The sequence below is a fragment of the Lissotriton helveticus genome, chromosome 4_1 (assembly GCF_964261635.1).
Source record: "Lissotriton helveticus chromosome 4_1, aLisHel1.1, whole genome shotgun sequence".
NCBI lineage: Eukaryota > Metazoa > Chordata > Amphibia > Caudata > Salamandridae > Lissotriton > Lissotriton helveticus.
In genome coordinates, this window is record NC_136063.1 from 165399579 (window position 1) to 165425372 (window position 25794).

Sequence of the window (25794 nt, forward strand, 5' to 3'; positions counted from 1 at the left end):
ACGCTGGTGTCCTCCTTGCAATATCTCCGATACAAATACCATTGTGGGAGGCCTGAAATCTACATTGGGTGCATGAAAAAGGGCCTTCTGGACATGGCCAATAATCACAGACACAGCCCACCGCCCCCTGAGGTTGCAGGTCTAGCAAGGCTTGGGATGTGTACCTTAGTCGTGAGCTTTCCCTGGGTTCCATATTTGCCCGGTCAGAGTTTATAGCCCCTAGCCCCGTCCGGTCACAGTTCAAAATATCTCTGGCGAGCAAGCGGATCGGGATGACTCTGCCACAGTCACCCTACCGAAGCTGGCAGGTGAAAGGGGCTCCGCCTAAATAGCACAGAAGAACCGGACACTAGAGCGCTAACCACTCCAGCAGTCAGCCAACAGGAAGTACCTGGCTCTCCCTGACCCGCCCTTCGCGCAACGGTACTAGCTACCGCGTCGGACCGGGGCGGGCAGGAGTAAGAATCGAGCTTTAGCTACACAAATACTACATTGTCACCTTCTAGCACCCCTTCAACGTTTCATTTCTGATTCTCACCAGACTCAACCAGCCTTCAAAGATGACGATAGAAATAATGGTGAATATTTACCCCAGCCTTATAATGATAACCTTTATATAGATTTAGAGTAGACTAACCGTGGGAAATGAACTCCGCTCCGCTAATGGAGGTTGCAGAGATTTGGTAACTACACATTTAATTGAAAACATGGAATTCATGCAATAATTTCAACTCTGCTACATAGTGGAGTTAGCTACTGCACCCACAACACTTTGATAAACAACTTTAGCTATACATGCTAAAAAGCATATAACCAATTCACAAAAGTGATCTTCGAAAAATACCAGTCAATGAGAGACGTGATGATTTTGAGGTCACCCCTAACCTAGAGGGAGGGCAGGCAGATCCCTTGAACACAAAGAGCATATCATGCTGAACGATTCGATGGTGGCGCCATCCTCTTAGGACCACCTCAAGCAAAGTTATGGGCAAAAATACAATGCCAACCAAAGGCCCAGCAAAGCATTATGGGGCGAGATTCTAGAGTGCAGTGAATATTATAGTATTAGCTCTCAGCTGAGCCTGGAGAACCTGTCCCTTGAGGAATGTTTTGATATTGGATACTATAATATTCACTGCACTCCAGAATCTCATCCCATAATGCTTTGCAGGGCCTTTGGTTGGGATTGTATTTTTGCCCAGAACTGTGCTTGGGGTGGTCCTACGAGGATGGGACCACCACCAATCGTTCACCATTATGTGCTCTTTGTGTTTAAGGCATCTGCTTGGGTCTCTCTCTAGGTTAGTGAGGACACCAAAATCATCACCTCTCTCACTGCTTGTTGTATTTTCATTTTTACTTTTGTGAGATGAATATATGCATTTTTAGATATAATGATAGAGTTAATTGTTGTTTCATCAAGGATATGTGAGGTTTCTGTTTTATTAATTGGGGTTAGACGGAACGGATAGTTCACAGAGTTTTTTTATCAATTCCACAGAATTCCGCTTTATGGTACTCCGCCAACTACGCCCACCATTAGAGTAGACCAGTGGGTTGGACATTTCTCTGGATACTACGTTGGTTTCCTCCCCGGGCCATCAATAGTGCAGATTACTTCCGTTGCTGTGATGATTTGATGCATAGCTGAAGTATTGGACAAACAGTCTGACTGAAGTTCCACAGACGTCCTCCAAACCTCTACTGCCATTCAATGAGGCCCTGACTGATACATCATGGGGCACTTAGGCTCAGACTTGTTCTTGCCTGCTGGTGAACAGGTAGCCAATTGTTACAGACTGACAGGAAGTGTTGCCAGTTTACTTATCAGCAGTCCCATTAAAATAGTTCAGGGACACAGTGGTAATCAAAACAATTTGTCTCATGGACAACATACACAAACATTGCACTAAGAAATCAGGACTTGTAGTTTTAAAGGTTTATCTAAAAAACGCCTTGATCTTGCGCAACTTAAATGAACAGAATGAGAATAAGATTGCAGTTAAAATTGTTACTATTAATGAGAACAATAAAAACATTTCACGCATGTTTTCATGTTAAATAGCTTCCTAGACCTTACTGCTAATTCAAAACCCTACATTAACCCGTTGCATGTGTCCGATGTCACAGTGGGCTTGTGCGGATGACAGCCAGGGGCCGTCCGAAAGACTCCCACTCATTAATATGCCCGCACCGCAGCAGAATTCGCGCTGCGGTCAACGGGTTAATTTAGTAGGCTAAAACATTAGATAGCATCCCTGCCTGTCGATCATTTGGAATGGATCGCACAGCATACCATTTGAAATAGCAAGTCTGGCTGTTTATCAGATTTCAGTCACAGAATGACAGGCATGTGCTTCAGTCAAGGGCAGGCACAGCTGCTCCCAGCCCCTGCAGCTGGCTCTCACAGTGAATCTCTCTCATTGAGAGTGGAGTGTGGCTCAGGAATCAGGAAATCGGTGTGACCTCTAGAGATTATCTGTAGTGCGAAGACCTCTCCTAATCAGTGGTCAAAACCCTGGATTTGGCCACTGATTCAATCTAATGTCTTTAAAACAAATCAGATTGAGACATTTTTATCTCCTTAGGCTAAACTGTAAAAGCCTAATATACGTAAACTTAACTCCACAAATCAATATTTAAGAACAGAGTATGTTAGTCTTGAGCAGTCCTAGAGAGCTGCCACGATGACAGATACTTGATTAACCATATATGTACGTAAGATATCAGCATACAATAAAGAGTTCAATTGTGAAGGTAAGAATAGAAACAATAAATGTCTGAGGTGTATCATTACTAGCAGTTTGCATGGAGAAAGACTCTCACACTTTCTAATACGGATACTAGTAGGATTGAAAGCGAAGTAAATATAGAAAGTAAATTAGAACTATTGTAGCATTCACAGTACTCTGGAGACCTGCAGGTTGCGCTCATGAATATGCCTTTCGCCGGGTCTCACCTGATTGGCGAGGAGACTAATTCTGCTTTGGAACACTTTAAAGAGAACTGAGCCGGGGCACGTTACTTTGGCCTTTATGCTCCTGCTAGGCAATTTCCTCTGCCATTTTCGCCCTCTCATGGATACCCAGAGATTGGACATACCGGCATCACCAAGGCCCAACATCTCTTAAATAGCAACTTCATTTTTGGGGATAAGGCTCAAGGGGACAACATCCAGGCCACAGTGAGCAATGACCCTTCCAGTCCTCCATCCCTACGGCAGCAGCCACCAAACTACTTTATTTTGCCCTTAGTGGCACACGACCACGCTGTGGAAGGCAGATCAGACATTTCCTCAAAGGGTGAAATCATTTAACAGAGCTATGCCCTGCTATTCCATTCTGGCCCCAGAAATATGGACTTGCTGTCACACTGTAAAAGGATGGAGGCCGTGGTCCTACTTTAGCTCTCCGCCCTCTGAACACCTTCTTATGGAAGAACAAATTCTAGATGCCCATGTTGGTCCCGGTTCTGTCTGCCCGGGATCCAAGCAACTTTGGACCTGCAGGATGCCTACTTTCATGTAACCTTCCTGCAGTGCCACAGGCGCTACTTGTAGGTCAGAAGCATTTTGAGTTTGCCATACTCTTCTTTGTCCTCACCAATGCACTTTGGGTGTTTATGAAAGTGATGGCAGTAGTCACGGCACACGTTTGAAAGCTGGTGATTCTAGTTTTTTCTTAACTCAACAAGTAGCTGTTCCACTGGAGCTTGCCACAGTCAGTTGTAGACCATCTCCAGATGACGGCGAACCTCCTGGCATCGATGAGGTTCGCAATCAACATGTTGAAGCTGTTCAAACCTTTCAATGGAACCTTTCTGTATACGGTGGTTTTGTGCCTTCTCTCCGTCACAACAAATCCATGACAATAGAGCTATGACCCTGATATTTCAGCATCACTCCTCGGTCTTAGTAAGTGTGGCTGTGAGGCTTCTTGGCCTATTGGCTTTCTGCATCCTGATCATCGACCACACCAGATGGCATATGCGGGTGCTGCATTGGGATCTGAAATCTGTACACCCTCATGTCTGTGTGCCCAAAACCATGGGAATTTGTCAAATTCCATACAGGTTTGAGAGGTGACCACAAAGATTTACAGTGGTGGCTGCTCGACCACAATTTCATTGGTGGTAAGCACCTCTCCCTGTCATATCCAGAGGTGACGGATGCATCACTGCTAAGCTGGGGAGGTCATCTGGAATAGATGGTCAGAGGACTCCGGTCTCCAGCAGAGACATGACTCCACATCAACGTGTTGAGAGTTGTGGGCCATGCATATGTTGCTGAAAGCCTTCTTACAACCATCAATGGTAGGCTGGTTCAGGTCCTCCGGGACAACACCACTGCTATATGATACTTCTACAAGCAGCGTGGATGGGATCCAGGGACTGTGCTCAGAGGTTTTTGTTCTGCGGGTTGGCTGGAATGTCAGGGCATTCCCCTGGTGGTGTACCACCTGGCAGGACCTTTGAACACAAGCAGGGGGGAGGAACTCATCTTGCAGCACCTGGCAGATCACAAATGGCAGGTGCATCCCAAGGTGGCACAGGGCATCTTCCACAATGGGAAGTACACTAGATATATCTTTTCGGCGCAGACTTTAAAATGCATATTGCCAAAGGTTTTAAGTATTGCAGTTTCCAAGAAGGCTCTCTCTCAGAGAAGCAGTAAGGCAAGAGTGGAACACATGACTGCTGTACACTTTTCTGATTCTTCCTCTCCTACCTTGAGTTCTAAAGATGGCCAGGAACAACAAGTCTCAAGTCATCATAGTTGCTTCAGATTAGACCAGGATAGTTTGGTACCTGGAACTTCCAGCTACTGTTTGGTAACGATCTCCTGTCGCAGCAGCAGTGCAAGTGCACCCAAAACCTATGCAGTCTATGCCTCAATGAGTGGAGATTGAGAGGCTGCAGTTGACTGTGCTCATTCTTCCTCCCACAGTTGTAGGTGTCACCCTTGTTGCCAGGCACCCCTCTACAAAGTCTGTCTACGCCAGGCACTGGGACACGTTTGTAGCCTTGTATGGCATCTATAATATATGTCCAGTATTTGTAAATGTCCAGTACTTGTAAAGCGCAAACAATTATCCGAAGGTGTCAAGGCGCTGGGGCCGTCGGGAAGATTAACAGCCTGATTCATGTAGCCAATAGCGCTCGCAAAAGGGCCAGATTCTGAGAATCTGGCCCTTTGCGAGTGCGATTTTTGCATTTGGTATTCATGATCCCAAATGCAAAAATCGCTATTTAAGAATTAGCAAATATGCGAGGAATAGCATTTAAGGAATCTCTATTAGAGATTCCTCAAATGCTATTCATGACACATCAAGAAATTGCGATTTAGCACTTTTGGGGCCGCTATTTACCGAGAGGTCAGACCTCTCGGTAAATAGCAAAAACTCAGAGAAATGCTTTTAAAAGCATTTTTCTAAGTTGCATGTTGCACACACACATGTCCTTTGGACATGTGTGTGCGCAACACCTGTTAAAATGTGCTTTTTAGGGGTGCTACAGGGTGTCCTTTGGACACCCCTGGCACCCTTAAAATCGCTATCTTATTTGCGAGTAGCAAATTGCTACTCGCAATTAAGGGATACTCCCCATTCATTCCTATGGGCCTCTTGGCCCATAGGAATGAATGGGGAGTTTTTGCGAGTAGCAAATTGCTACTCGCAAATAAAGAACATGTAGGAATCGCTATTTAATTAGCAATTCCTACATGAATGCCGTTTTGCGTGTCCTCAATAGCGAGTCGCTATGATTCGCTATTAGGGCCACGCAAAACGGCCTGTACATGAATCAGGCTGTAAGTGAGCTATTGCCCAGAGTCACATGGTGCTGGGCTCATCTGCAGCCGGCACCGGGGATCGAACCCTGAGTCCCCGGGTTCCGGTGTGTTGCCCTGGCCGCTGCGCCACAGCTCTTCCACCCATTACAGGCAAAACTGTCTGATTATTTATTTTATCTTTGGCCCAGCAAGGACTCGCTGTGGGCACCATTAAAGGTTACTCATCAGCTTTTTGCTCTTGATGGACCATCCGTCCTGGTTTAAATTACTTGTTGCTGTATTATGTGTATTTCTATGGCGCGCATCTCAGATGGGAGGGTATACTGGTGCCAAAAGAGGGACAGTGCAGCCCTACTGTAATAGTTGGGTTCCATTTTTTAAAGAAATGTAAGGACTGATTGAGTGGCTCTTGTGTAGGATGAGGTCATTCCAGTCTTTGGGAGCCAGTCCTGGTTCTTCCGATGCAGGGGACATGGCTAAGTAGTAGGCCAGCTGAGTGGAAGTTTCTGGTCAGTATGTGGAATCTGATGCCGCTGTTCAAGTAAGTGGGTTCTAAATTGTGTAGGGGTTTTTGTGTGAGTGCAGGTTGGTGAACTGGTAGTCAGTGGCAATCTTTTAGATGTGTGGAGATGTGAGTGTGAATCTCACTGCAGAGTTTTGAATGGCCTGGAGTCTCTTAGTAAGATCTGTGGTGATGCCAACATAGTGTGTGTTGCTATTGTCAAGCATGCTGGCGACCAGGACCTGTCTGACGGTTCTATGGGTGTTGAGCCATAGCCATCTGAAGATTTTTCTGAGGGGGAGGAAGCAGGAGGGAGGCAACTGTATTGATCTGACTGGTCATTGAGTGTTGGTTGTCCCCTATTATCCTGAGGTTCCTGGCTTGGTTAGATGGAGTAGGGGTTTGGTCTTAGTTCGTTAGGCCACAAGGTGTGGGTCGACAGCGAGATGTTCTTTCCAAAGAGTACCACCTCTGTCCTGTGGGAGATGAGCTTTAGGCACTTGGTCTTAATCCAGTTGGCAACTTCAGACATGCAGGTGATTAACTTGATCTGGGTGATAATAAGCTGGGTGTAGTGGGCATATGGTATGATGTTGATTGGTTGGTGAGTGGTGCCATGTAGACATTGTCCAAAAATAGAGAGTTTCCCAGGGACCAGAAAGGACTGGGTATCAAATACTTATCAAAAAGAAATCCTTTCTGTGTATTACTCTTTTAGTTGGTGACCATGAGGCCTACACGATTAGATAAATACGTTTTAATTTATAACTGTGACACTCGATAAATCTCAGTACTCCACACTAGAATATCCTTTTTGTTACTCTCAAAGTTTATTATCATAGGAAAACATTTATACTTAATAAAACCATTTTAAAATTGCATCAATTAGTACTTTGATTAGGTGCTTTGGTACAATCTTATATATACTATCTAACAATTCCGATTTACGGTATTTACCTCAGAGTCACACACCATTTGAAGTAATATACTTTCGTACTTGCAAATTAAATACAAAATACATACATTTCATATACATTAAAAAGTCCCACTGTAGACGTTGAACAGTGTGGGGCTCAGCGAGGATCCTTGGAGTTCTCCACAGATCAGGTTGGTGGCAGTAGAGGTGTATGGGGTCAAGCTGACAAACTGGTTGCATCCCATGAGGAGGAGCTGTATCTTTGGAAGTTGCGTCCTTGCAAGTCAGTTTCCTGAAGGTGTTGGATGGGGTGGGAGATGGTGACAGATGAGGCTGAGAGGTTGAGCAGGATGGGTGTCACTGTATCACCTCTGTCCATGATCAGGCTGATGTCGGTGGCGAAGATTGGTGCTTTGATTGAGCCTGAAACCAGATTGAGCGGGGTCCAGGAGCTGGTTGTCGTTGAGGTGGTCAGTCAGTCATTTACAACTTTTCCCAGTAATTTAGGCTGGATAAGGGAGCAGGGAGATCAATCTGTAGTTCACCAGCATCTTTGTGTATGCTGAGGGTTTCTCCAAAAGAAGCAGTATGGTGGTGTGTTTCCAGGCATCTGGGAACACTGCTAGGGTGTGGGAGTAGTTGAGTATTGGGGTGAGTGTGGCGCAGGTTGGGAGGTACTACTTTGGTATCTACTCTAAAGGTAAGTAATCCGCTGTTAGAAGTATCCATCAGAAGAACTAGTTACTTATCTTCCGTAACTCTTTTTCGGGTGGATACTCTAACTATAAATTCCTCGCTGCCCTCTCACTTCCTTGTTTTGTTGAATGGTTTCATTTTCCAACCTAAAATGGTCCGCCATTTAGGAATTTGCATACTGGTACCTTTGATTATTGTTGGGCTCCAAGGGTGCGGAATGAGTGGAGAAAGAAACTGGCACCTGAAAGAGACAATTAGTTATGGATTCCTCACCTTAGAATTACCCCTAGGCGTCAGACTGGATCCAGAGAATTTTCCTCAGCAGTACCCCTGCGCGTCGGTAGGTAGCATCAGTCGACTCCGCGTTCGTCGTCGTGGTTGCCAGAATGACGTCGCTGTATCTACTTCGACGACACCCCTGCGCGCTGACGTCAGTTCTTTCTTTTTCCGCGCCAACCAAGGCAGTTCCGGAGAGAGCGGTGCCTCGAGTCACTTTTTTACTCTATTTTTGTGACTTTTTGTTGACGTTGTTACAACTCCTGGTGCACAGGGATGTCATCTCGGCAGAACAGCGTCAAGCCTTGTGACTCCTGCCACAAGCTGATGTCGGTGACGGACTCCCATTTTGTGTGCCTCTGGTGCCTGGAGCGCGACCACGACCCAAAGTCGTGCTCCAACTGCTGGGCCATGGCTCGAAGTCTTTGGGGGAGCGGTCCCGAAAGCTTCAGAAAGGCCTGGCAGTCGGCTCCACGCCACTTGAGGTCCCGGTCGAGAGGTAGGTGTCAGGACTGGTCATGGATCCATCGCCACCACTCATCTTTGAAGTCTTCCTGTAAGTCGAAGCACAAAAAGAAGGTGAAGAAGCACCGTTGCTCTCTGTGTTCGCCCCGTCCGTCGGCCGATGCGACGCGGGATGCGGGTGGACCTTGCCCAGCTCTGCCCGCGGAGCCTGTTAGGTCAACCCCGAGCCGCCTTCCCTTTCCGGCAGCCCGGGCGACCCCTGCCCAACTTCGTAGTTTTTACGAAGCCCTCCATTCTATTTTTGGGCAGCCCAACTCCGCTGCTGCGCATTCAGACTCGGCTGGGGGTGCTAGGCCCTTGATGCCGGCGGCTTTGGCTCTGGCGCCACAGGGCCCCCAAGGATCCAAGCCTGGACGTCGGCGGAGTACTTAGACGCCACCTCCGCGTGCTGACGTCAGTTCTTCTTTTGTCCGCGCCAGCAGCGCAGATCCCGAAAAAGTGGTACCTTAGTCATTTTTTGACTAAACTTATTTGATCATTTTTCGAGTCTTCGACTCAGAACGGTGCCGATAGGGATGCCTGGTTTTAAACCCTGTGAGGACTGCGACCGGCTGATGTCGGTTACCGACCCTCACCATCGGTGTCTCCACTGTCTTGGCGTCGACCACAACGACAAGACCTGCACCGCAGACTAACATCCAACGCGGTGGCGGCCGTGGAATCCGCCGTGGAGGCCGTCGGGGACAATGGCGAGGCCAGTCCACACCTTCCCCCGCAGCATCCGCCTCAAAACCCTCCTAGTCCGTGCTTTCAGGCCCATGTGACGCCAGTGGGGGGCAGGATTCGCCATCACCTCTTCCACTGGCGCACTGTCACATCGGACAGGTGGGTGCTGCAAATCGTCCGATGGGGCTACTCCCTCCCCTTCGAGGCGACCCCTCCAGCCATGCCACCACAATACCACCGCGTATCGGGGGATCATTTGCGACTTCTGCAGGAGGAAGTTACGGCCCTCTTGGCCAAGGGGGCCATCGAGCGCGTTCCTGAGCCAGAAGTAGGGTGTGAAGAAAAGAAAGCAAAGCAAAAGAAGGGGGCTCCCCGTAGGGTTTTGATGATATAGGCAGGCCAAAGGGGAAAGAACAACTGTATAGAGAAGGAGAGAAGGCACCCTGCCTGATATTTCTAGTGGTCCTAGCTAGAGGATCCAAACGTGATAGGAGAAGGGGGGGTGGTTAGCCCAGAGGCTGAAGCTGCACAGGACAAGAACCCGGTCAATCCAAACAGACTCAACAACATATATTGTAAAAATACATATTTTTTATTTTTCTCTTTTTGAATATATTATTTGTAATTTTCAAAGGACAGACATGTATAAATTAAATAGTCAAAGTGATATTTTACAAAACACATAGCAAAGATTCTTTTCTGAATTAAGATAAGCCCAGTACTGACCACACTTCAAACAAACTACCACACTCATTCACACAAGGGTTTTCTCTAACTATTATTGGGACATTCAACTTTCATTCCTCCATTCATATAGTCCTGGCGTAGACAACAATAGATATTCAGTAAGTTGCCTAAATCGGGGGGTTCATCCAGGCAGATAGTATTAGTACGGGTCCTGGTGTAGTTAGGACAAAATGCCGTATTCCTGGGAAAACGTGCCGACGCGCGTTTCGGTGAAAGGCCAAGGTGGCCACACCTTCGTCAGGGCCAGGGTAGTATGCTGGGCAGGGGACAGGAATAAAATCTGTTTGTTTTGTTAGAAAGGCATACGATTTAAGGACCACCTTCACAAATTCAGGAGGAGATGAATTCCAGTTGTTACCGAGCTATTGGGTATCAACTCGTGGTTCCTCTGGTGGGATTTACAAAGCGCCTTGCTCAACCAGGTGGCTCATATAGGTCGGGAACCAGGGATAACGAAAAGCCGGTCACTGTTCGTCGTATTCTCTTCCGTGATGTTAGTCTGTTAATTATTCTGTCGTCTCTTCAAGACAGTCCTGTAGGTCATCAGGTAAGCGGTTGATCCTGTCACATAGCTGTCTATGACGACTTTTGCGATAGTAGGTAGTCCTGCAAGCACTAATACTGTGCCTTCAGTGCCGCGGGCAGATTCGACGCAATTAGGTCAGATATCCCTTAAAATGGACAGAGCCGGGCTTTTGGGTTGGTATTCCACCGACTATGTTGGAATCATGCCGGAATGCCGCTCACTCGAGTTCCGTCATGAAGTCGGTCGTCGTCTTCCGATGGGATTCCGCCGGCTGCCTCGGTCGGCCAAATGCGCGATACAGGACACTAGAAGAAGGGTGTGGTTGCTACTCCCACTACTTTCTGGTACCCAAGAAGGGCAAAGGGGGCCTACGCCCTATCTTGTACCTATGGAACGTCAACGGCTTCCTCCGGAAGGAGAAGTTAAAAATGCTGACACTGGCTCAAGTCTTAGCTGCCCTGGACCCAGGCGACTGGAGGGTAGTGTTGGACTTGCAGGACGCTTATTTTCACATCCCCGTCCTGCCGGCCCACCGGTGTTTATTGCGGTTCACGGTAGGCCACGAGCACTTTCAGTTTACCGTGCTCCCCTTCAGCCTTACCAGCGCCCCACGGGTGTTCACGAAGGTAATGGCGGTGGTCGCAGCTCATCTGCGCAGGTTAGGGGTTTCAGTCTTCCCCTACCCTGACGACTTGTTGTTGAAGGCGGGCTCGCCCCAAACAGTCGTCAGCCACCTCCAGACGACGGCAGACCTCCTGCATCTGCTGGGGTTTTCCATCAATGTGCCGAAGTCACACCTGTGCCCCTCTCAGAAGCTCCTCTTCATCGGAGCGGTTCTCGACTCGGCGCAGTTTCGGGATTATCCTCCCGAGCAGCGGGTTCGGGACATTCAGGCTCTGATTTCACTCTTTCAGCCTTTGTCCCGGAACTCGGTCAGGTTGACGCTGCGGCTTCTGGGGCTGATGGCCTCCTGCATCCTTCTGGTGCATCACGCCCGGTGGTGGATGCGGGCTCTGCAGTGTAATGTTAAGGGACCTGAAGTTTCAGTGGGCCCAGCATCAGGGCAACCTCTCCGACCATGTCCTGATCTCGGTGGGCACTGCGAGACAGCTGCAGTGGTGGCTCACAGACTGCGATTGGGTCAGCGGCAGATCCCTCTCCCTTCCTCAACCGGAGCACTTAGTTGTGACGGACGCATCCCTCCAGGGCTGGGGAGGCCACATGGGAGAGGCGGAGATCAGAGGCCTCTGGTCTCCGGCGGAGTCCCGGCTCCATATCAACCTTTTGGAGCTGCGGACGATTCGTCTAGCACTGAAGGCATTCCTCCCCTCTGTCCGGGGGAGTGTAGTGCAGGTGTTCACGGACAACACCACCGCCATGTGGTACTGCAACAAACAGGGCGGGGTGGGGTCGTGGACCCTTTGCCAGGAGGCTCTGCGCCTCTGGCAGTGGCTGGAACATCAGGGCGTGACCCTGGTGGTTCAACACCTAGCAGGTTCTCCAAATGCCAGGGCGGACGAACTCAGCCGTCGGTGCATGATGGATCACGAATGGCATCTGAACTTGGACGTGGGGCAAGGCCTCTTTCAGCAGTGGGGAGAACCTTGGTTAGATCTATTCGCCACCGAAGAGAACACGCAATGTCATCAGTTCTGCGCGTTGGAATTTCCAAGACGGCACTCGCTCGGAGACGCTTTTCGTCGCGAGTGGAGTTGCGGTCTGTTGTACGCCTTTCCACCTATACCACTTTTGCCCAGAGTGCTGAAGAAGATCAAACGCGACCGGGCCCAAGTCATCCTTGTGGCTCCGGACTGGGCACGAAGGTACTGGTATCCAGAGCTACTCAGTATGTCAGTCGATCCCCCGGTTCGTCTGCCTCTTCAGGAGGACCTTCTGTTGCAGCAGCAGGGGACGGTCCTCCACCCGAACCTGTCCAGTCTCCACCTCCATGCTTGGAGAATGAGCGGCGACAGTTGAGGCCATTTGACTTGCCTCCTGAAGTCTGTGAAATCATTCTGGCAGCCAGGCGTCCCTCCACAAGTCGGTATACGCCTGCAGGTGGAACAAATTTGTGGCATAGTGCACAGCAAAGGCTGTGGATCCTCTTTCTGCCCCTCTTTCTGAGGTTCTTCTCTTCCTTCTTTCTCTTGCCCAGCAGGGCTCTGCTCTGGGCACTATCAAGGGCTACCTTTCTGCCCTTTCATTTCAGCCTTTCTAAGGCTGCCTAATCAACCTTCTTTGTTCAAGTCCCCTATTGAAACTCGCTTTCTGAAGGACGTCACACACATGTTCCCTCCTGTTCCGTTTGTGATGCCTCAGTGGGACTTGAACCTTGTTCTTACGTTTCTGATGTGCGCTCCCTTTGAGCCACTTCACAACTGTCCTCTTCGCCTTCTTACCCTGAAGACTGCTTTCCTGGTTGCCATCACCTCTGCCAGGAGAGTGAGTGAGCTCCAGGCTCTTTCATGTACACCCCCTTTCCTTTCTGTCCATCCGGACAAGGTTGTGTTGCGGACTAAGCCATCTTTCCTGCCCAAGGTTGTCATGGCCTTCCATATCGGGCAGTCTATCACCTTGCCCACCTTCTTTCTGCCACCGCATCCCTCTAAAGAGGAAGAGCGGCTCCACCGTCTGGACCCAAAACGTGCGATTTCATTCTACTTAGATCGCACACGCTAGTTCCGGGTGGATGACTAACTCTTTGTTGGTTACGTGGGCGCTAAGAAGGGACGGGCGGTGCACAAGAGGACCATCTATCGGTGGGTCGTCTTGTGTATCAAGGCATGTTACTCCTTGGCGAGGAAGGAACCTCCTGTTGGGCTGAGGGCCCATTCCACTCGGGCCACGGCGGCTACTACTGCCCTGGGTCGGGGAGTCCCCTTACAGGACATCTGTCAGGCAGCTACGTGGGCATCGCTGCACACGTTTGCAAGACACTATTGCCTAGACAGCCAAGTCCGGAGGGATGGCTTCCTCCAGGACTTTCTGGTGTGATTATTGGTTCGCAGACCCACCACCGGGGTTGGTATTGCTGGGGTATCTATTCTAATGTAAGGAATCTAATACTAACCTGTTTCTTTCAGATGAACAAGTTACTTACCTTCGGTAACGATATATCTGTAAGAAACAGTAGTTAGTAATAGATTCCTTACCGCCCCACCCATCCTCCCCGTTCTGCGAACTCATATCTAGGGTTAAGGTCATCCCCTTTCAGGGCCCTAGTTTCAATGGGACCAGTGTTGGTTTTTAGCATGGCTCTGCGTTTCTGGCACGGAAAAGCTGTGTCTAAGAACTGACGTCAGCACGCGGAGGCGGCGTCTAAGTACTCCGACGACGTCATCACGGCGCCCACGACGCAGACGACGGACGCAGAGCCGCAGACGACGCCTACCGACGCGCAAGGGTACTGCTACGCAAAAATTTGCAGATCCAGTCTGACGCCTGGGAATATTCTAAGGTAAGGAATCTAATACTAACTACTGTTTCTTACAGATATATCGTTACCGAAGGTAAGTAACTTGTTCATCACCTAACTACATAACTAAATTTGTAGCTGGTCACTCCAAAACATACTTGTCAACTAAAGGGTGGTAGGACATGCAGCACCATTCCTAACCCCTGACAAATCCAAATCGGACACTAGCCTGCTCCCATTTCTCAGTTAGTAAGATACTTCTTCCGATCAGCATGCCTGGTACCCAAGGCTGTCCTACATCCACCTCCTCACCCCCACATATTTAGCCCACAATCTACTTTGGGTAGGTCTGTAAAACATATTACTAAAGGAAACTTTCCAACTAAAGGTCCATATAATGAAGAAAAAAATGCATGCACGTCCCCAGAATCCAGAACCTGGCACCCACATAGATAAGACAAGGCCCACCTCTTATCTATTTTCCAGCCACCTCATAAACAAACACCAAAGACTGACTAATACTTAATCTACTAAGAGCCCTCCATATTTGCACCTAAAAGCCCAATCCGCATAAGAATATCTGCTTCATATTGATCAGGCTTGGAACCAATGGCTTTCTCAAGTAAGAGAAATCTTTCAGTATTAATCGAATAATCCAAACTCAATGTGGTCTAAACACAAGAGTCCCCCCCCTACCCTCCCACCCCCAATGCATATAATCTTTGCTAAAAATTTCAACATTTATCATCTAACTTTTACTCAAGCATGAAGACTTCTTGAGTCGAGATCAGACTCCACATATTCTTTTCTTTGTATGCAATTCCTGCATAGTGCTCCCCCACTCTTGATTAAAAACTTCATGAATAACCCTCCCCCTACAAAAGGTACTGAAGTGCTTTGTGACACAGAAGAAGATAATAGCAAGTAATCAAGGGTTCCCACTAGAGGTTTTTGAGCATTTTCATGAGTTTCTAGCACTTTCGTTTGTGTGGTTTGTAGTTTTTAGGTCTCGGCTGGCGATAGCAGCGCACATGCGCTGCTCTCGGCATTCGAGAGCTTCTTGAAATCAATAGGGTTCAGGAAGGGGACTTGAAGCCCCGCCCATGATTCCTATTGGCTTGCGTCATAGTGCATGGGAAAAAGTGGCTTCTCATTGTAAAGGAAGCTTCTTAATCCCTCCTGGTTACCACCCTGTCCACTTTTGGCCCCGCCCACGGGGACTAGATTTTGTACTGGCAGCGTTATACGGGATGTTTTAATTAATGTGTGTAAGAACAAAAGGGGATAGGTCCATAAACACGTGGTGGGGGCTAGACCCTTTATAGAATATATAACACAAATTGCCCGAACCACAAAATATCCACAAGCCTATTAAGAGGGAAAAGATCAATTTATTGTGATCCCCCTCGACATCCTACTTAAAGTCAATGTTTTTTATCTTTTTCAAGTTATGACAAGCTATATGACAGAAAACAACAATACATTAAATATTTACACACCTATATATACTTTGTACATACATGAAAAACAAATTCTTTACACAGTACAAACAGAAAATGTCTTGCATCAAACATTACAAAAAACTAAGAATACATCACAAACAACATTAGAAAAAACATTACAATCAAAAAATGAGAAAAATAGGAAAAACCAATCCTAGGGGGAATTATAAGCAAATGAATGGCTCTTAAACAAATCAATACTGGACCAGCCGGTCCTAGTATCGTAGAGATGACATTTTATTCCACCCTATGAAAGTGCCGCGCGTTTCGAGATCAGGCACAATGTCGCTGATCTCTCATCAGGGCTGTTTTATTCTTTGTATCTGCAAGATGCAAAGAAAATATTTTACTCATCACTTCTCAAAACCAAACTTCTTTTAAGGCAATGGGCTGAGAAAGAAAATTGCTACATACCAAACTTGGTTGTAAGTAGAGCAGGGCATTAAGGCGTAAAGGGTTTCAAACCAAATATTTCTAAACGTGGCCAGGCAGGACAACCTACATGAAATTTTAAGAATTTTTGGTGCATTGGTCTATCTAACCAGCTCGTGGTTTCATTACTTAAGCGTCTCCCAGTACTACATAAAGCATACCTTGCTATTGTCGACTGCCGCCAACCGGTGTACTTCTATGTAATCAACCACCATGAAGATAGGCTCCTAAAACAATAGTGAAAAATGTTTTAGTGGTGGGGCTGTTGATTACAATGTTCGCATAGTACATGCATTATTAAAATACCAGAAAAGGCAGGAGTCATTTCGCCTACCTTAATCATGTATTTCTAGTCCCTTTTTAATTTTTGGAAATGTGCTCTCAATTTGCCGTCCTGTGTTAGCGAAAAAACGAGTGTAAGCGCTTGTAGCCAAAAGTATGAACATTCAAAGAGATTCTAAGCTTAAAATAGACCGAAAACATGTCCTGGCATTTACCTGCTCGAAAATAACAGCACGCCGCTGGTGTGATCAAAGTTTTCTCACAAGAGGTGGCCGCGCAAGCACTTCCTGTATTTAAAGCCCACCTCCAAAAAAGGGCATGATGGGACATGTAGTGTCCTCAAACTTGCGCTACGAGAAAATTATGTTTAGTATGGGAAGCGCATATAAAATCAGAGCACGCCTGCTACGTAGTGTAATTCTCAATGAATAGAGGCAGAAAATCTATTTTGTAACTATTTTAGTGACGCGCTGGGTTTGAGGTAAAAAAAACTCAAAACTTTATTGGCAACTCATATCTGAACACTAATGTTAAAACAAGCCATTTCATTTAAATTTGATAAATGCTGATTTAAATAGCATTTATGCCACATTTACGGCGAGCACATTGAGGGTCATTATTGTAATCGTGTATTGCATTCACCCTTAAAAAATAAACTTTAGTAACAGAGCATGTGGGGAGTCTGTAGGTGACGCTGCACCCATTATTAAGATTGCATATATCTACCTTAAGACAAAATCCTAACTTTACTACCACTAAATGCCTTCTGTGAATACCAAAAGTAGTAAGTTTCGGAGTTTGGCTTAAGTTAGTTCTGTAAATCGGTCCCGGGGAGAGGTGGGCTCATTAATTTGGACAGCACTACACAACACAATCACGTTTTACATCAGCCACATTCCCAAAGTGCACACACAAGTTATATTTGACAAATGTACAGTTTTAAGACTCATGGAGGTGAACGGAAGTTTGTGACAGTCAGAAGTCTGTAATCTTGACAAAGACCACCATTAACCGCTGCCTCTCGCGCTCCTCAATTGTCATCTGGAATTCCCTTCTGGGACTTGTTTGACTCGACCACAGCGCGAGGACCACAAGCTGGCTCTACCATTGAAACTCGATCACCAGTTCAGTGAGCCGACGTATTTCATTTCTGTAATGCAACTGGTGCACATGTAAAGCGCTCTGACACCTTCGGGTTGAGTTTGAACTACATAACATTTGTTAGATAATGTTCTATATGCATTCAGTAGTTGATACGTAAATAACTCTGTAAATAGATTTGAGTTATTCCTTGGAAAAATTGCGTCTGTATCGGTTAGGGCGCTATGCTATGGTACACATGTTTCCTACATTGATGGGCATGGTACCGAGTCACGACTGACACACCCAGCCAGTTGTGCCATGTTAGCCAGGACGACAGCACCGGTAGTTTCAATCCCTTACTTCTAATGAGGAGAGTGAAACTAAAAGTCCCACCATACACCGAGTTAGATGCTCCTTCAAATCTATGACTGCTTGATGATGGCTACGCACGACATATGCAAAACGGCAACACGTAGCGCGCTTTGAACTTCTATGACGTAAGCATTTCTATTCAACGCGCGCAGAGGCAGAGCGCAGGTAGGGGGTTCATTCACTTGTGAGTTTCTAAGCTCAGGCTAAAGTAGGTCGAGGAACACACAATTCAGCCGTTGTTACACGATGACAAGCATGGATCGAGCCCACCCAGTGGCCCAGGGACGTGTCCTGCAACGCTGATGAGTCGAGGCAACCTCAGGCATTCTGGCCTAACTCCTTCGACCCTTTGCACTGACTGACAGGAAGCACTTTTATCTGCTTCCAAACTCGATCCCTCTGATGCTTCAGTTATGTAAGAAAGAAAAGGGGCTGGCCCATCACAGCGAATCCCTGAGGAGCTAAAAGGAATGACCAGGCTTGCACCAGGGAGCGCACAAGTGTGTTCTGGGAGTGCTGCGCCCGTGAGGACACAGGTGCACCAGGCAGGTGGGGAAGACCGACGCTTTTCAGGTATATATGTACGTTTTTGTCTCTTAGGGGTCGCCGGTGCATCCCCCATGTATATGAAGTTGTTAGCAATGTGTCTGATATATAAAATGAATGTATGTATACTTGTCCTGCCGCTAGCGCTCTGAAGCGGCTGTGAGCTACCAATACCACTGTAAGGAGTTCAAACAACTGAATTCTTATACAATGCGCTATGCTCAGAACCGACTCGGGCAGATTTACAAGCCCCTTGCACCTCTTTTACGCCGCCGTTGCGTCACTTTTGTGACGCAGCGACGGCGCAAATCCAGCACCATGGTGCGGGGTACTTACAACGTGACGCACCTGGGAGATGCGTCACGTTGTAAAGCCCTGCACCACAAGAAGGCCTCCTAAAAGTGGCTGAGTGAAATCTACCTGATTTCATTCAGTCACTTTTAGGGCCATGCTGAGTCAAAACCCTGCACCTACTTGAAGCAGGCGTAAGGATTGACGCAGCATGTTAGAGATAGGGCACCCCCGAGCCTTGCTGGAGCTGAGTGCGCTTGCGACGCAAGTCCAGCAATGCGCTGCATTTCCGTCTGGGATGCGTCACGCATCTGCCCATCCGAGCGCCACGGTGCGCCGCACTGTAAATGCGGCGCATCAGTGGTGGCAGATGCGCCAGAAGTCGTAAATCTGCCCCCTAGTGCGTACCTTAGAGTCATTTCATCGAGATTCAGGGAACGTGCATTTGAAGTTTAAGACCTGGGAATTTCTTTTGCTTGTTGAAAAAAGAGACATGTCTCTTTTAAAGTAAAAGTGCATTTTTTAATTTTACATTTTGGGTACAATAGGGCACCCGGTTTGGGCGTAGGTTGTCACAGTAAACACTGACTAATAATGCCTGTTTTTGTACCCGCGCTTTCTATCGTTGCCGGTTTGTCTACCTGTGCTCTCTATTGTTGCGTCTTTGTACCAGAGCTTTCTATCGTTGCTTTTGTTTGTGCCTGCGCTCTCTATTGTTGCCTGTTTTTGTACCTGAGATGTCTATTGTTGCTTGTTTTTGTATCTGTGCTCTCTTTCACTGTCTGTTTTTGTACCTGCGATCTCTATTGTTACCTGTTTTTGTACGCGCACTCTGTCGTTGCCTGTTTCGTTGCCTCTTTTTGTACCTGCGCTCTCCATCCTTACCTGTTTTTGTGCCTGTGCTCCCTTTCGTTGCCTGTTTTGGTGCCTGCGCTATCTATCGTAGCTTGTTTTTGCACACGCGCTCTCTATCACTGCCTGTTTTTGTGCCTGTGCTCCCTATCGTGATTTTCAGACTTTTACTGTGATTTCAAGGTCTTTTTTTAACAAACTCCCCTTGCTCTTAAGAGAACACTGTGTTCAGAACATTGAGACTTTATCTATAAAAGAGCTGTACAATTAGTACACTCTTAACAACTGGAGGTGTGTTTGAAGAAAAGATTTCTGCAGGCCATTCCTCTTGTGTTCTTGAGATTAATCGCATGCTCAACTTAGCTTAACTATCGCCTTTCCCCATTTATCAGCTATTAGTTTTCGTCATCAGGTATTTTCCATTTATCACCAAAAAAATGAAAAGCACCGAAATACTGCAGAAAATACATGTGCACGAAATATACACGTTGTGGCCTTTTTTTTGTTTAAATTTTTTTTATTACATTTTCCATATCACGCCCCCCTGAAAAAGGAGGGTAAGGCACAATGAAGAACAAGTTACACATTATCGCACACAGTAGGAGATTACATTGCAATGAGTAGTAGTACCTGTTGTAGTCCCTTAGTGCTACTTATTCACAAGCCTTTCCAATTTTCCGTGTATGTCAGAGCCAATTTACACGTTGTGGCCTTTAACTTGAAAAAGAGATACAGGGCTAATCCACTAGGGGACATTACACTTAGGACTGTGGCTCCCTACTGAGAGATAAATGTAAGCCAAAGCAGACAAGAGATCAAACGAACATTCGAGAATACAGACCTGGGCGAAACAAACTAATTTTATACCTTGGATGGCCCATTTAAGATTCCAGTTGTGGGCCTTCTACTCTGTCTAGTGTCAGGTAACTCCACGCAATTACTGGATGCCATTAAAAACAAGCATTAAAAATGCAATAGGTCTCGCCTTTGATTAAGTTAAAGCCATTTGCTTTGCTATACAATACCATTAGCAAAGCAAATGGCTTTAACTTAATCAAAGGCGAGACCTATTGCATTTTCAGGGCTTGTTTTTTTTTTTTTTAAGAAGATGAATAAGGGGTCCGAGTCTTTATATTGTCACCCAGGTTACAAATCTAGATCCAAATGCCAAAATGTGGGATTGAAAAGGTCGAGGTTTGAAAATAATTTCGAAGTGCAGATCAATAGTAGGTAAGAAAGCCAATAGGACCATCAATCCAGTGCTAGAATTCTTGCAAAACACAGCCGGTTTGTTTTAATAAGCACACAAATCCGGTGAACCAGTCCCCTGCACATCTTCAAGGATAATAAGCAGTTATGAACTTCGAGTAAGACATCAAGTTATGAAAACACAACATGACCTGCAGATCTGAATGTTTGCAACTTTTTTTGTTGTTTTTTTAAAGCAGTCACTGAATCTTCTAATGACTTCCACGTTCTTGTTTCTCTCCCAGACTGATGGAGAAAAAGAAGCGGGACAGACAGATGGTGAACAAACGCAATTGAGATGTTTCTGGAGCTCCAGCCTTTGTTCCTGGATCTACATTTCTTTACCCTTCATACCGGTAAGAGAACCAAGCACCGTCACAGAAGGCTCCCCTGTATGGTGTCCCATGGCTTTCTCCCACTGGAGTGGGAGCCTTTTCTACCTACTACGAGTGATCATCCTAGACCATGTCAACGCTCTTTCCTACCGATTACAGATGATCGTCCTCAACAGATGATCGTCCTCAACAGAGTCAAGACTCTTTCCTAACGATTACAGATGATCGTCCTTAACAGAGTCAAGACTCTTTCCTAACGATTACAGATGATCGTCCTTAACAGAGTCAAGACTCTTTCCTACCGATTACAGATGATTGTCCTCTATACAACCAGCACTCTTTCTGACGTGCCAGGGATGATCTTCCTGGACACCTCAACACTCTTTCGTACTTGCTAAGGATTATTGTCCTGCAGTTAGCCAACACTCCTTCCTTCCTGTTACAGATGATTGTCCTGGACATAGCCAATAGTGTTTCCTTATGGCTGATCATCCTGGAAACATCCTAGAAAGAGCCAACACACTATCCTACCTAATACGCCTGATCGTCCTGGACACAGCCAACGCTCTTCGCTACGTGTTATGGATGATCCTAGACACAGCCAATATGGATTAGCTGCGGCCCCCTGTGCAAGCAGTTTCAGAGCACTATGCTGCCTTGCTGCTGCTATAATTGTTTCTGTGTCGGTGGGGTGTGCATATGCACAAAAAACGGGCATTGTGCTGCATACCCATGCCATTATAGACGTGAGTCTTTTGCGTGAACAGTAGTTTCTCAGCAGTACATGTCTTTGCTGCTACCACAGGGATGTTGTCAAGAAACGCAAAGTGGTAAGTCGGACATTGTGAGACCTCTTTGTGGACAAACTGTGTTATGTCTCTCTGTTACTGAATGTTTCCGGCTGATTACAGCTACATTTCAATTGTCCAGTGGATGCATTAACTCCACGAATCAGTCTTTATGGATGTTATTTAAACTTTTTGGAGAAGTGGCACTTGAGACTTGATGGACTTGCCAGGCACCCGCAGTGGTATGGCTCTGCTCCTCCAGCACCCACATCATGAATGTCAAACGTGTTGTAGACTTGTTTTCTTACCACTCCTACCAGTGCATCCCAGAGAGGAACTTCCAAGGCCATTTAAGCCATAAACTTCCCACAACTAAGGGAGACAGTCTCTGCATGCAGGGAGCTTCTTAGCAAATGACGCCTTTTGATGGCGTCCACCGGAACAAGAAGACCTGGTGAAAGACAAGAAACTTTCGAGACCATATATAATATATATATATAAATATATACATAAATATATAAATAAATATACAAATATATTTTTTTCTTATTCATGCTTTTGTTATTTTAAATGTATATATGTGTCTGAAGGTTTAGTTGCCAGTCACAGTGTTATGAGCATATGTAAACGATGCACTGTCCTTGATGGAGCTCATGTGCCCAGGGCTAAACGATGCAGTTCTACTAGAGCAAAATCCCAGGGAAGCCATTTTGGTCAAGGGCTGATAATCTGCTGCAGAGTGCGCGGGGTGGCCGAAGGGTGGTGTGAATGCATAGAGATCTGTCCTCTATGCATTGGTCTTACCATTAACTTGCATACTTAGGAACAGTACCTGGCAACGCCTTAGCATGTTGCACAACCTCTCACAGTTGTAAAGGTTTTGTGTAGTGCCTAAGCTAGGTTTTAGAACGAGGTCTCCTAGCTTTTCTGTGAGCGCTACTTCTGGTCAATGAAAAGCATCGCGATCCGCTAATAAATGTTAGTGCTGACAACATCTTTCAACATTAGAGCGGGTGAACACCCAAAGCACCACTGACCACCCCAAATCATAAGACAGGGCTATTAACTGTGATGTCAGGAAAAGCTACATGAAAATTCTCCTGGAAAAGCTAGATGAATGTGAGAAGTCTTCACATATTGAACGAAAGAAAACCAGCAAGCGCCCTATAGCACAGACGATATCCAACCACATGAATTGTAATTCAAATATCGTTTTAAACGTGTTTTGGAAATGCAACCATTTTGTCTATGAAAGTCTGAGAAACAGTTTATGAATGTAAACATGTTTTTCTATCAAACACACAATTCCATTTTTGGTAGAAAAAAAAATTGTGATTCAGTTATACTCCACAAAGAAAAACATGTCATTTTATCATTTAAAAAAAGCAAAACTGTTTCCTACAGATTACTAGTGTTTATTTTTATTAAATAAGTGCCCCCTAAACATCAGCTTGCAATTTCCATTAAATATTCACCTGCACAAATTCCACACAAAGACAATTTTGCCTCTAATCTAAGGATTACCATATAATTTCAAGGATGTGCACCATAATGATATGAATGCACACTAATTATGTCCATGTTACGCTGATGCACCATTGTGCGCGTATACATTCAGTACAATATTAGCGGTAGGGGTGGCTATCATTTTGCCAGAGATTGCCACGGTTAGGTTACTGATGCTCACATTATGCAGATGATGGTTACTAATATGCAAAGTGTAACAATTATGTCAGGGCCACACTTTTGCTCTGGGTCTTGCAGTTCCACACTCTAGTTAAATGCTTTACATTTAAAAGTAATTGAGTTGAACCCCAGTTACCACAGTGTTGGTCCAGGCATAGTCCATGGATATATGAGTTTTTTGTTTACCTGCTTTTTGGTAGATTTGAATATTAGGTTGCCTTTTCAAAGCTTGATACAATGAGGCCAAGTCCCACTACTTCCACAGACGGCAGTTTAAGTACTAGACAAAGGGTCCAGGTGAAGGAAGACTGTTTCTAGTTATCATTATACTATGCAATCCTCAACCCCCTTCAAGCATCTTCCCATTGTATCATGGCAGGAAGCTACATAAACCTCCTAGTCGCAGCATGGAGGATAGTCAAAGGGTGGAGAGCGCCTAGTGGATGCTGCTAAGCCACATCTGTGCTGATGCTTCTACCACATCTGTGCTGCTGTTCAGGATCTAACGATACCTGTTTCGGGGCTCAGCGATGGATGGCTTTATTTTCAAGATTCACTGCCACTGGGGTTTCCTTATTGCACTTATCTGACGTGTACACTAAGCATGGCTAGCCAGCGCTACCTCTATTTACTTTAAGACTCCCTTTTTTATACAGACACAATGATTGTGAGGTTAAGCTTGGAACGGACACCACGTTGTCTAATGTGCTCTTTTTTCATTGAGGATGCATCTGGCTACAGCTAGAGCGTTGGAGGGTTCAAGTGGCTTTAGAATTTTCTTTGTGCAATTTGAGATGTCACCCAAATCTCTCCAATTAAATATACCCCTAAAATGAGGGTCTACCCCGCCGCTGCTGAGTGTAGGAAGCAATGGTCCTGCTTTGTATATAGTCTGTAATAACGGGGGCCAGCCTGTGCTAAAGCTGTTCCTAATTTGCCAGATAAATGAACTGAGATAGCGTTGGACAAGGAGATTTTCCTTGGTTCAAAAAGCTGGGATCAACTAGAACCTATTATGAGCGGGTGAAGAATGTTTGCGGTGTCACCAGTGTTGGGTTGAGGAAACTAAGGAGAGGGGTAGGGCTTGAGCGGACTCCAGTGCGGATCACCTCTGAGAATTAGACCATCTACTTCTGTACCTAGCTCTTCTTACACACGCTCCTTTCTGTATCACTCAAAGATTTGGGCACAGATTTACCACGGCTTTGTGCCAGGCTAATGCAACGTAAAGAGATGTAGGTTACATACTGTCCAACACAAAATATGTTGTGTGCTGGAACAATGCACTTCTCAGTGCAATAACCACTTTGCTTTAAGAATTTTTACTGAGGGCGGATCAATGTGAACACCCACAGATTTTGACACAAACCTTGACCTACTACGGTTCGCAGCACTGATTTTGCAAAAAACAATTAACACCATCTTGTAGCACGCAACAAGGGGAAATATGTTCTTTTCTTCAAAAAAGCGATGCATTGCATCTGTGGTGCAGTCCAGTGCATACTCAACTCTGCACCATGTGGAATGCTGTGCATAGCGCAAGGCAGCCTTGTTTGAGTGCCGATGTAGGGAATGTCACCAACAGCAGGGGGGTCTTTGCGTAAATTTGTGTTTTCTCCTTTGCACAACACAGCACATCAGATTTAGATGATGTGCAGCATTATGTTAAAAATGGGAAAACCTGGGCCGGACTATACCTGGCCATTGGCATATTGGGGCAATGGCATTATTAAGTAAACAAGTGTTGTTTTATGACAGCTTTCCCCGGCTGGGCCTTTGAACATGGCACAATTACGCTCTCCTAGACTGCATCAGGCGCAGCGATCACCTCCGTACAGGGATAGTGCATCGGTAAGCTCCTACCAATACGCAGAACATGGGGTTTGCAGCTGTGTAATCTTTGTATGAAAATAAATCTATTTAGCCAGTATTTATTCAGATAGCCATTGGTCTTATTTCAAGGCAATAATCGTTGGTTTCCAGCCTAGGGTGGCACAGACTCCTCTTTTTATTTTCCCATCTTCGTACTGTGACCCTCCAACCTAAGGTGGGTATCGGCATGACCCGCAGAACATGCTGCAGCATCAAGGAGACAGCTCTGCAAGGGAGCCATGTGCAGTGGTCAATGTATGCTCCCAGTCGTGGTCCATCCCCGTGGTCGTGGGTGATACCACAACATATCTTCATCCTGCTCCAGCAGCACTGCAGAAGGGTATCAGCGATGACATTTAGGAGCCTAACATGGAGAATCTGCTGCAAAACAAAAGTGAAGACACACAATGACTTATATAAGCACCTATTAACCAATATTGAATGCAAG

At 46.2% G+C, this 25794-nt stretch overlaps 1 protein-coding gene across 1 annotated transcript in view; it reads left to right on the top strand.

The window, feature by feature from the left end:
- Window positions 1–21095, top strand: part of LOC144828457 (1-phosphatidylinositol 4,5-bisphosphate phosphodiesterase gamma-1-like) — a 617664-nt gene extending 596569 nt beyond the window's left edge. Inside the window, exon 33 of the mRNA XM_078686634.1 lies at window positions 20911–21095. Coding sequence (XP_078542760.1) covers window positions 20911–20962 — 52 coding nt within the window. The 3' untranslated portion in view covers window positions 20963–21095. The remainder of the gene's footprint in view (window positions 1–20910) is intronic.
- The last annotated feature ends 4699 nt before the right edge of the window (window positions 21096–25794 follow it).